Here is an 11,027-nt window from a genome sequence, read left to right on the forward strand (position 1 = left end):
AGGGGATCCACAGAAAATAAACACAGCAGCATGTGCCAACACCGAGCGACATTCCACAATGCAATCTGCCTTTGTGTGGCGGGAGGGGGCTGCGGAGGGGACCCGAGGTGGCTGAGCCCCCCCCCCCCTCCCCTCCTCGCCGCCCCCCCCCCTCCCCTCCCGCCCCCTCCCGGGCCGGGCAGCGCCGTTATTTTTTTCGCCAGCGAGCAAGGGAGTTTTGTGCGAACCGCTTTGCCCTGCGCCTGCCCTGCCGGTGCCTGCCTGCCCTGCCTGCGCGCGGTACTCACTCCACTCCGGTGCACGGGCACTCGCCTGGAAAGGCCAAAATACAGCATCGCACCCGCTGCCGTCTAAGGGACGGTCCGGTGCAGGTGCTTTGTCTGTCTGTCTGTCTGCTGTGATTCGCGCTCGCCCTCTCGCTCGCTCGCTTTTTGTTTTCTTTTCTTTTCTTTCTTTTTTTTTTTGCGCGTTTTTTTGTTTGTTTTTTGTTTTTTTGTCTTTTTTTTTAAAGATAGGAGAAAATAATAATAAAAAAAAGAAAAACAAAAAAGAAAAAAAGGAGGACAATCAAAAGTTGGGGGAAGGAGAGGAGGAGGAGGAGGAGGAGGAGGAGGAGGAGGAGGAGGAGGAGGGGCCGGGCGCCCCCGCCGCGAGTTCACTGCACGGGGGTCTGCACCCCGTGGTGCGGCGGCGTGTCCCTGCTGGCCCCGTACACGTCCTCGGCGCCCGGCAGCGTCCCTCCCGGGGGAGTCATGCGCTTCTCTTTCTGTCTCCTGTTACAAAACCACACTCTCACCACCTCCTTCTCCAGCTGTAGGCTGTCCGCGAGCGAGGTGATCTCCTGGGCGGAGGGCTTGGGGCACTTGAGGAAGTGGCTCTCCAGCGCGCCCTTGACGCTCACCTCGATGGAGGTGCGCTTTTTCCGCTTGCGGCCCTGCGCCGCGATCTTGTCTATGCTGGTGGGGCTGCCCGAGGAGGAGTCCGCCTCCTCCAACCACTTGTTCAACAAAGGCTTCAGCTTGCACATGTTCTTGAAGCTGAGCTGCAGGGCCTCGAAGCGGCAGATGGTGGTCTGCGAGAAGACGTTGCCGTAGAGGGTGCCCAGCGCCAGCCCCACGTCCGCTTGGGTAAATCCCAGTTTGATGCGCCGCTGCTTGAACTGCTTGGCGAACTGCTCCAGGTCGTCCGAGGTCGGCGTGTCCTCGTCCGAGTGCGGGTCGTGGTGCGGCGGCGGCCCGGGCGGCCCGGCGGCCCCGGCGGCGGCGGCGGGCGGCGGCCCGGCCGCCCCGGGGTGGGGGCCGTGGGGCGGCGGCGGGTGCTCGGGGGCCGTGGTGCGGCGGCGGCCCGGGCGGCCCCGGCGGCGGCTCCTCGTGGGCGTCGCGCAGGCCGTGGTGGTGCAGCGCCGGCTGCGCGGCGCCCAGCATGCCGTTGACGGTGAAGCCGGTGCGGCTGGGAGTAGAGCAGCCCCCGCCTGCGCGCCGTTGGCCGCGGCCATGCCGGGCGGCAGGTGCGCCGCGCCGCCCGCCCGCCACGCCGCCGCCGCCGCCGCCGCCGCCGCCGCCGCCGCGTGGTGCCCGCCGCCGCCGCCGTGGTGCACCAGGTGCGGCGCCCGCCACCGGCGGCGGTTGCTGCGGCGGCGGCGGCGGCGGCGGCGGCAGCTCGTCGCCGCGCCCGCCCGCCTGCACCACCGCCGGCTTGATGTCGGGCTGGCCCAGCGCGCCCAGCCGACCAGGGGCGCCTCGCCGCCGCCGCCGCCGCCGCCGCCCCCGCCGCCGCCGCCGCCGCCGCCGCCGCCGCCGGGGCCGCCGTGGGACAGCGCCGCGATCCACTGGTGAGCGTGGCTCAGCGGGTGCCCGTTGCTCTGCAGCGCGTAGTCCGCCTGCACCAGGGCGCCGGCGTCGCGGTAGCCGCCGCCGGGCTGCATGCCGCCGGGCGGCTCGGCGTGCACCATGGGGGAGCCGGAGGCGAGCAGGCTGTAGTGGTTGGAGGCTGCGGTCGCCATGACTCGCCGAGCCGCACTGATCGCGCCGGTTAAAGGCGCCGCGCATTTGACAGCTACTTTTTCGCCTCGGGCGCCGCGCGGCGCCCGCGCCCCCCCGGCCCGCGCGGCGGGGCCCACTGCGAAGGCACGCGCGGCCGCCCCGCCCCGCCGCCGCACACCATTGGCTCCCCGCGCCCTGACGGACGCGGGCGCCCCTGGCGACCGCCGCCGCCGCCGCCCGCCATTGGCGCGCCCCGCCGGCGGCGCCCCGCCCCCCGCCCCGCCCCCGACCGCCCTCTGGAACCCAACTCCGAGGGGGAAACGGGGCGCGGGGGAGCGGCGGACCGCGGGGCGGGGGGCGGCGGCGGCTGGCGGCGGGAGGGGAGGGGAGGGGACGCGAGAGGAGGGGACGCGAGGGGGGGGCTCCGCCGCCGGCCCCCGCCCCGCCCCGCCTCGCCGCACCGCGCTGTACCGCGCCGCCGGCGGGAGGCTGCCGCCGCCGTCGCCGCCGCTCCGCCCGCCGGCTCCTGTTGCTCGCGCCCTGCCGGGGCCCCGCGCCCCGCCGCCGGTCTCCGCGCGGGGCCCGGCCGCGCTGCCCCGGGGCGGGTGGCCGCGGGGCGGGGGACTCCCGCCCCCAACTTTCTCGGCCGGGCCGAGCGCACGCGGCGCCGCCCCGCAGCCAGCCCCGCCGGCGGGGCCGGGCAGCGCCGCGCCCCCGGGGGCGGGGAGCGGGCGGCCCCCTCCCTGCCCGCCGGCCCCCGGGCACCCGGTGCTTCCCCGGAGCACACGGCTCCGCCGGGGCTTCGCACCTCGGCGCTGCGGAGGTGGTACTGTAGCGCTCGTCCCGTCCCGGGGGGACGGGGTGCCCCGCGGGTCCGCCTGAGCGGGGCTGGCGGCTCTGCATTGGCACGGAAGGTTTGGGGGGGGGCGGAGGGGGCGGGAGGGGGAGGAGGAGAGAAAAAATTAGGAAAAAGAGGGGGATGGGGGGGGAGGAGGAAAAAAAAAAAAAAAAAAAAAAGAAGTTGCGGCCCGGACAGGAAGGAAGGAGACCCTGGAACTGGATCCGGATTTCCTAGGAACGAGCAGCGCCCGGGCTGGCCGACGCGAAAAGAGTTCACTGCCCATTTTTGAGCTGGAAGCCATAGCTTTGTCTCGAAAATAAACTGCTCAAGGGGGTAGGTGCGCCTCGCAGGCTCCCGCTATCTTCATCGAAATAATACAATAGGGCGGAGCGGGGAATTTATTACTACTAACAAGAAACAGCTTTCTTCTGCGAGTTGTTTATAAATCATCGTATTTAACGTGAGCGCTGGAAAGGCTCCTTGCCTGGAAATATTCCTCTGCGTGGGGGGTGTGCAGGAGCGGGGGGATGGGCTCCTGCACATAAACATATACACAGAAGCGGCATAAACAGGATATCCAGTGCCCTGAGACAAGGGGCGCAGCAGGAGTTACCTCGTTTCGTTAGTTTAGCGGCGTATCAAGAGCTCCTTCTGCCGGGGGGTGGGGAGGGAAGGAAGGAGGGAGGGAGGGTGGGAGGGGAGGGAGGAGGAGGGGGGGGGACGACGACGACAAACTTTGTCCATGAGAGAGAGTGGAGAGTCTTCCTAAGGGATCCCCCCCCCCCCTTTCTTCGAGGTGCAGGCGAGGGGAAGAACAATGCTGCCTGTTCTGCGAGTGTGGCGGGGAGGGAAGTCAGTGCCTCTGAAGTGAAGCTCTGCCTTTTGTTTCCCGTGTGGAAACAACTGGGCACCCAGGAATTCTATAATTTGATGCTCATTTTCTCGTGTCTCTCCTCCCAATTAGGTGTAGACCAGTGAGTTGAAACAAAACAACAAGGCAAGTCCGCAGCAGGCTTCTTTCTGCCCGAGCATCGCGGGCACCGTCCGGGGAGAGCCGCCCCGCTCCCCGCGCCCGGGCCAGCCCTCCCGCCCCGCTCCCGGGGCCGCCGAGGCTCTGCCGGGGGCGGCTGGCCCGCCCGCCCGCCTCCAGATCCGCTGCCAAAAGTTCATGCGTGGACGCGACACGAGGGGCCACGCCACGCGTCATTATCGGGGCTAGATTTTTCACGAGGGTGTCTCCAGCGTGGGGTGCTCGGCCAGCACGGCCCCACTCCGCTGACCCTCCGAGGGAAGCCCCTTGTGCCCCGGCCCCGCGGGCGTGTGCGCCTCCCACGGGCAGCCGCTCCCCGTGGGGTGCCGGCAGCAACGCGCTCCCCGCGGCTCGCCACGGCGAGGAGGCGGGACGCGGGGGTCAGCGAGCTCCAGCCATCACTTTTTTGGGGGAAAAGCCCTCCAGCCCTGCCCCCCCCGGTCGTGCACACCCCCCCGCCCCGGCCCTCCTCCGTCCTGGCCGGCCGCCTGGCAGGTGATGCCTGCGGTCACCGTCCTGCGTGTCTCTTACCCCTGCCGCCCCAGCGGCAGATCTCAAAGGCTAACGGTAATGGCACAATTACCGAAGTGGCAACACGGCATTAGGAGGCGGACAAAACCCGAGCCCCGCAGCAAAGCCCCTCGCCGTCCCTCCTGCCCCCTCCCCGGCCGAGCGCACGCCTATGGAGTCGCAGCTGGGAGCAGCGAGGAGCGCGGCCGGCGCATTCAGAGCCGCCGCAGACTCCACCTCCTCGTCCTCCCCATCATTGTTAGCCCTGTCATTAATACCGCTCCTTAAGCATCCTTCGCTCCCGGCTCCCCCCGTGGAGGGGAGCGGGGAGCGAGCGCCCGGCCGCCGCGCTCCGCCGCTGCCCGCCGCGGGCTCCGGCTCCGGCTCCGGCCGCCGCTCGGGTCCGGGGCGCTGGGGATGTGAAAGAGACAGTCATGTGGCCCCTTTCTGGCGGAGCTGACCCCGCGGGATTAGAGGTCTCGCCAGCCTTTCTTTCCTTTTCTCTGCTCGTATAAAAGCAGGTTGAAGGTGATGCGGTGTCTTGGGCAGACACTGCAGTGTTTTGATTCAGCTCAGCCCTTTTCACTGTTCAAAGCAGCTGTTCAAATACTAGGGCTGCTTACTTTGACGTGAAGAAGATTTTCAAACAACCCCAAAAGCTTTGAACTGACAGGCCTCCTTGATATCTCCTTCATTGCAGTGCCGCTACTCGAGAATATTCGCTATAAAATACATAGAGCGCCACTTAACTGGAGCTCTCTCCCGGCTGGGAGGCGAGGTGCTGCATACACATCAGGTGCATGCGGAGGGAGGCTGGCGGGGCTCCGGGAGCCCTCCGGCCGCCCCACGCCCGGCCACCCCCTCTCCCGGGGGTCCCCTGCCCGCCCCCCGCCCCGGGCTGCTGCAGCGGGCTCCGGCTTGCGAGGCGTTGGGCTCCCTTGGCGTTGCAACTCCGCGCACGCCGGAAAGAAAGCTGCGTTTCCAGCAGCAAAACGCGAGCGCGGCTCGTTCCTGGCGAGCCTCGGCTCCCAGCCACCGCTCATCAGCCTCCCCGGCTCCGGGGGCTCTGCAAAAACACGCTCTTGCCTGCGCTTGGGTGCGGGCGGGCGTTTGTAGGGTGGGTAGTACAGATTGCAGATGCCTGTTCCTTTAGAGGTGAAAAGCTTATTTTCCAACTCTGGTCTGGAAGCCTTGAGATAGTCTCACGCAGCTAAAAGGAAAGGGGCGGGGGGGGGGGGGGGGAATCCCCGCGCCTCCTTTCTGCGTCTCTATTATCTTCCCATTAGATGTTGTTTTAGGAGGAAATGCGCCAGGAGTGCAAAGACGCGGCGAGTTGCTCAGAGAATTGCTGGGTGCAATAAACGTGAGGCTCCTGGTGCTCCCTTTAAAGGCCAACTTGGAAGATTTGTGCTTATTGCTGGGGCGCATTTAATGCACCTTTTGTGAGATGGGATTGTTTTGATCTCTGCTTCCTTTTTAACCTTTCTCTACGAGGTATTCAAGGCTGCACTTTCGTGTGGCTCTCTCCAGTGCTGCTCCAAGGAGTCTGATTCGGTGGAGAGACCCAAGACATGAATGAAACTTCAACTTTAAGGGCCTGCGGAGAGACAAAACTGAGGCCGGGGCTTCACAAGTGATTGCTTTAAAAAAATCCAATCTACACAAAGAGGCAGCTGGCTGCTTTAATGAAAACTGCTTAAAGCTGCAAGAACCGCAGCCTCAGGGATGTATTTATAAGATGACTCAAAAGCTACACTTTCAAGTTGCTTCTCCTCGGGGTAGATATAACAAACACATTTAACTAAGAAATCTAAACAAAAAGGACAGAAATTGATAACTTTGATTGCACAAGCTCACATTACCCATTGAAATTAAAATCCTCCGTCTAAATAGATTTCTCCACCTATCTCTAGAGGAAAGAAAATCTCTCTTTCCCTGCATATACAGATATACGCACACATACGTGTAATATCATACACATTTTTGCCCTGCCAGAATACTGATTATCCCGGAAGATAGAAAGGTGTAGAATTAAAAAAAAAAAAAAAGTTCCCGTAAAGTTTGTATTAATGTTCATTTCCAACATTCCCTGCGACTCTATTCTTCCGGCCACTTCATTCATCTGAGACTCTGCTATTTTATCTGCATCACTGTTTAAACTAGTCGGATATAATGTTCTAAGTTCAGTATTTGAAATTAAATTATTTGAATTCACGGATATTAATCTTTTCCCTTCATCCTCCAGTTCTGAATCTTGTCATTAAAAATGATCCACCCTTTGTAGTCCGCAAGTGAATATTTTATAGACAGATACCGCTATGAAGACTTCTAACACAACGTCAACCAGTCAGACTTAGCTGTTGCAGGGATTACTTTGAGTAATTTATCAAAGGCAGGCTGCTAAATTTTGAGTGGTGAATATGAGGCCTTGGGGGGAAAAGAAGCAGAAGAAGCAGAAGAAAAAAGACAAATTCCATCAGTCTACGAGATAAATTCTGGTTGGAGTTAATACAGCTTGTTTATTGAATTCTTGGAGACAGACCCAGATGCGATTGGTGCTGCGGAGTTTGCAATTTAGTGTTCAAAAGCCTGGCTGGGAAATGACCGCCCCGCGATGGAGCTGGAAGGGCGTTTCTTCTGGCGCGGAAAGCAGGTGAATTGGTAGGAGAGGGCAGGCGAGCCAGCCTCGCCGGCACGGGAAACCGCTTTCAGCCAGGACTTTCCAAAGCCTGCGCTGGCCGGAGAATTGGGCAGGCAGGACGAAACACAGCAACAGATTTAAAAAAAAAAAAAAAAAAAAAGCAAGCAAGCAAGCAAGGGGGTTAAAAAAAGGAAGAGAGAGAGAAGTGCCGAAGTGCCCAGCGTTCTCTGACAAATCTAACAGTTGCTTTTTTGTTTGTTTCGTTCAGTGGTCACGTCTGATGGAGACAAGCAGACACCCCGGGAAGAGCTCGGATAAATCGTGTCCCTGCTTCGCCGGGGGACACGGTCCTGCCCCCTCCCCCCTTCCAGCTTTCGGCGCACTTTTGGGCACAGCTCCCGCTCCTCTCCCGAAGCGCCTTCTCAGGGGGCTCTCGGCCGCCCCTGCCCCGCTCCGTCACTCCCGGTGCAAAGCAGAAGCCCTTCCCGGCGGGGGACGCGATTTTTCGCCACCGAAGAGGCGAGCCCGGGCGCCGGGAGCCGGCCGGGGGCTGAGCTCCGCCGGGGCTGCGGGCGGCACAGCTCCGGCCCCAGCCCCGCAGGGCCGCCCCGCGCACGGAGACGGGGCTGGGGGCGGCCCAGGGCCGTCCTGCCGGCCCCCCCTTTCCCCCCTCCCGCATCACTCCCCCCCCCCCCCAAACCCTTGCATCCCAATGCGACGGGGGGCAGCCCCCGCCGGCAGGGCAGAAATCGCCCGTCCCGCCGGCAGGGCGGCTGGGGGAAGCGGGGCCCCCGGCTGGGGGGCGATTTGTGTGTGTGTGTGTCCCCCTCCCCGGGCTCCCGCGTGGGGGTCGGCCCTGTCCCCGGTCCCGGCGGGGCTGAGCGCGGCCCGGCTGCCCCGTGCCGGGATTTGCGCAGGAGCCTGCGCCGGGTTGGGGGGGGGGGGAGAAGAGGCGAGAAGTGGCGGCGGCGGGGGGGGGGGGGGGGGCTGGAAACTTTCTTTCGGTCGGCGAGGAAGAAGAGGAGCGAGGCGAGCAGGAAGGCTGGGCCATTGTCCACAGAGGGTGCATTTTTGTCAGGCTGGCGTTGGTTGCTATAGTGAGGAGGGAAGGGGAGAGAGAGAGGAGGGAAAGGGAAAGAAAAAAACACCCAACCCTAAACCAAACAGAGGAGCACAGTTCGCCTCCCTCCGCTCTCTCCCGGCTCCAGCCGGCAGCCCTGTCCGCTCCCAACCAAAATAAGAGCGCGCCGCGGGCCGTCCCGGGCTCCCGGCGGGGCGAGGAGCCTCGTCGGCCCTGGCCCCGGCCCCGGCCCCGGCCCGGGCCCCGCGGAGCGGCCGTGCGCGCCGCCCCGCGCCGCTCCGCACCGCACCGCACCGCACCGCACCGCTCCGCACCGCACCGCACCGCGCCCGCCGCCGCCGCCGCGCATCCTCCGCCGGGCGGGCGGTCGCGGGGAGCAGCGGGGTGGGCCCGGCGGGATCCGAGCGCTCCTGGCTGCAGAGCAGCAAAAGGGCAGCGCTGCGGGACGGCCCGAGTCACACAGCCCAACACCACACCTGATCCAGCGCCTACTCACTTGGTCACGGTGGCTTCGCACCCCGCAGAGCATCCGTGACACTGGTCCTGACACGAGCTGCGTGGGGCTTTGCGGGTTGCTTTGGGGTTTGGGGTTGGGTTTTGGTCTTTTTTTTGGTGCCTAAATAATTTGAAGGAGGGGGGGAAAAATAACTTGTTCCGATGCAAATGAACAGCTCTAATTTTAAAAGAGACTCTTATTTTGCAGCAGTGTTTTTTGTTGCCTTGCTATTGAACTTTGAAAATAGTGTGGCGGGGGAAGGCAATAATGAAGGGTCTCGAAGGCTTAAGATTTAGTTAAGTGAGTGACTCAAGATGGCAAGAAGAAAGTTAGTTACTTAGTTAATTGAGAATTATTCACCTTCTGAGATCGGCGCAGCAGTTTGTTCAGATTACAGTGAGAACTTGGGGCGGGGGGAGGCAGGAGGCAGGCAGGCAGGCAGGCAGGGGAGGAGGCAGATTTCACTTGGGTTTTTTTCCAGGACAAGTTAAATTGCAGCTGAAGGAGAGAGGTCAGTATCTTTTCAAATCAATCTCTCTGTCTGTCTGCCTATGTCCCCATCTATTCCCTGTAAAGGGAAAAGCTCCAACTTTGTTCCTCCATCTGTTCTGTATCATCTGCAATCGACAGTTCTTTAGATTGCATGCACTTTTGCTCCCGATGAAGTGAAACTTTAAAGGTGTACAGTCACTTATCTGAAATAGGGAAAAAAGGCAAGTCGTCTTTTCCAATCTTACTGGAGAATTGTTCTCTTCCCGTGCAACTGTTAATTCTCTCTCTCCTTTTTTTTTTCTTTCTTTTTTTTTTCTTTTTTTCGGGGGGGTTGTCTCATTTTCGAATAGTAGTTGACAAGTTTTATTTGAAAAACACTTTACAAGCCACCACTTAATGCATTATTCACATTTTTAAAAAATGCTTGAAAGAAATCACGTTAATGAAGAGAACATTTGTAGTAATTTGGTGATAATTATCAGAATCACCAAATATTCGCAAAGGCTTTAACATTACGTGTTGGAAGAAAAGCAAAACACATTACTTTAATAGTCTGATATGCAAACTATGGACCATTCAATTACATGGCTTAATAATGCATACATGATGTGATCTTGTTATTGGGATAGGAAGGGCTGCAGTAATTCACTCCAAAGACCAAGTGTGCTCTTACATTCAGTAAAATCCATTGCCATGGATCAGGGGGCCCTGCCAAACTACATTTAAGAGAATAAAAATTAATGACTGAGAATTTGAGCGTTAAATTAACATTAATTATATGACCTGCCTGCTGGAAAGATTAAATTTCTTACGCCCTAATTAGATAACGTCTCCTCATACATCAAACAATTTCCATTTCCAGATTTCAGGATTAAAATGCGGACCGGGGAGACCGGGCAGCTTCGGTCGCCGGCGCCCGCCGGCCGCACGGAGCGCTCCCGGCCCCGGCCCGCTCCTCCCGGCCCCCCGGGGGCTCACCGGGGGCTGGAAGCGGGACCGGGGAGCAGCTCCGGGTCAACCTCTCCTTCAACTTGAATTTCCCTCACCCACCGCTTCGGACGGGGCGGGGAGGCCGGTCGCGGCGGGAGAGCGCGGAGGATGCGCGGGTGCGGATGGGGATGCGGGAGCGCCTCGCCCGACGCTCCGGGGCTGCTCTGAGCGGGGGGCCCGGGCACCCAGGCTGACCCCGCGGGCTGCCCCCGCCGGCCGCCCCGGAGGGGTAGGGACGGAGAGAGAGGGCGAGCTTCCCTCGGCATGAGTGAAACTAATTTGTATTTAATTGCATCTCTCAAGAATAAAACCTCAGCGGCCGCCCCCCCCCCCCCCCCGCGACACGCGGGTTTCTGCCTTTTCCTGCCCGTGAGGAAATCCCTGAGAAACCTCCCTCTCCCCTGCTCCTTCACTCCTCCAGCTCCGCGGTCACCCACACATAACCCACGGGGCACAGGGACCCGCATACCCCACACACCCCCCCCCCCCGCTCCATCTCGACGGCGCCCGGGGCCACGGAGCGGACACGGGTGTGAGTGGCGGGGCCGTGCCACCGGCGGGGCCAAGCAGCTCGGTTTCAGGGCTTCGGGTTTCAGGGTTCTAACCTCGACTTCTGCAGGGGAAAAATAAATTAAAAAAAAAAAAAAAAAAAAAAAAAAGGAAGGAGAGGGGGGAGTGTGGGAGAGAGATGCGGGGATGCTCACCTGTAGGGCCGGGGATGCCAGGGGCTGCTGGCCACCGGAGCCGTCTCCAGCCCGGCCGCCACAGAGGCGGCGGCGGAGGGAGGACGGCCGGGCTGGAGACGACCCCGGTGGCCCCAGCAGCATCCCTGGCCTGGTAGGAGGATGCTGATGGCACCTCGACAGTCCTTCCTCAGTTCTACTTTTGTGCCGTGCCTCCAGGAAAGCTCCTGAAGAAAAGTCCGAAGAAGCCAGGATTAAACCAAGTGTTACTATCCAAAGGC

General features: G+C 61.4%; 2 protein-coding genes across 2 annotated transcripts; both read right to left on the reverse strand.

Moving 5' to 3' along the window:
* Positions 1–524: 524 nt before the first annotated feature.
* Positions 525–2,337, reverse strand: POU3F2 (POU class 3 homeobox 2). The gene is given in 6 exon segments (XM_030005240.1): positions 525–1,322; positions 1,324–1,442; positions 1,444–1,467; positions 1,469–1,655; positions 1,657–1,739; positions 1,742–2,337. Coding segments are annotated over 6 exon segments (1,341 nt in total). The 5' UTR covers positions 2,003–2,337; the 3' UTR covers positions 525–655.
* A 4,525-nt stretch (positions 2,338–6,862) lies between these two features.
* LOC115337171 (formin-like protein 20) lies at positions 6,863–8,673 on the reverse strand. The gene is made up of 2 exons (XM_030005251.1): positions 8,562–8,673; positions 6,863–8,096 (listed from the first exon to the last, which is right to left on the reverse strand). Exons 1-2 carry the CDS (start codon positions 8,612–8,614, stop codon positions 7,427–7,429), a joined length of 723 nt encoding a protein of 240 aa, XP_029861111.1. The 5' UTR covers positions 8,615–8,673; the 3' UTR covers positions 6,863–7,426.
* Positions 8,674–11,027: the final 2,354 nt, after the last annotated feature.

This window comes from Aquila chrysaetos, chromosome 2 (assembly GCF_900496995.4).
Source record: "Aquila chrysaetos chrysaetos chromosome 2, bAquChr1.4, whole genome shotgun sequence".
In the NCBI taxonomy this organism is placed as follows: domain Eukaryota; kingdom Metazoa; phylum Chordata; class Aves; order Accipitriformes; family Accipitridae; genus Aquila; species Aquila chrysaetos.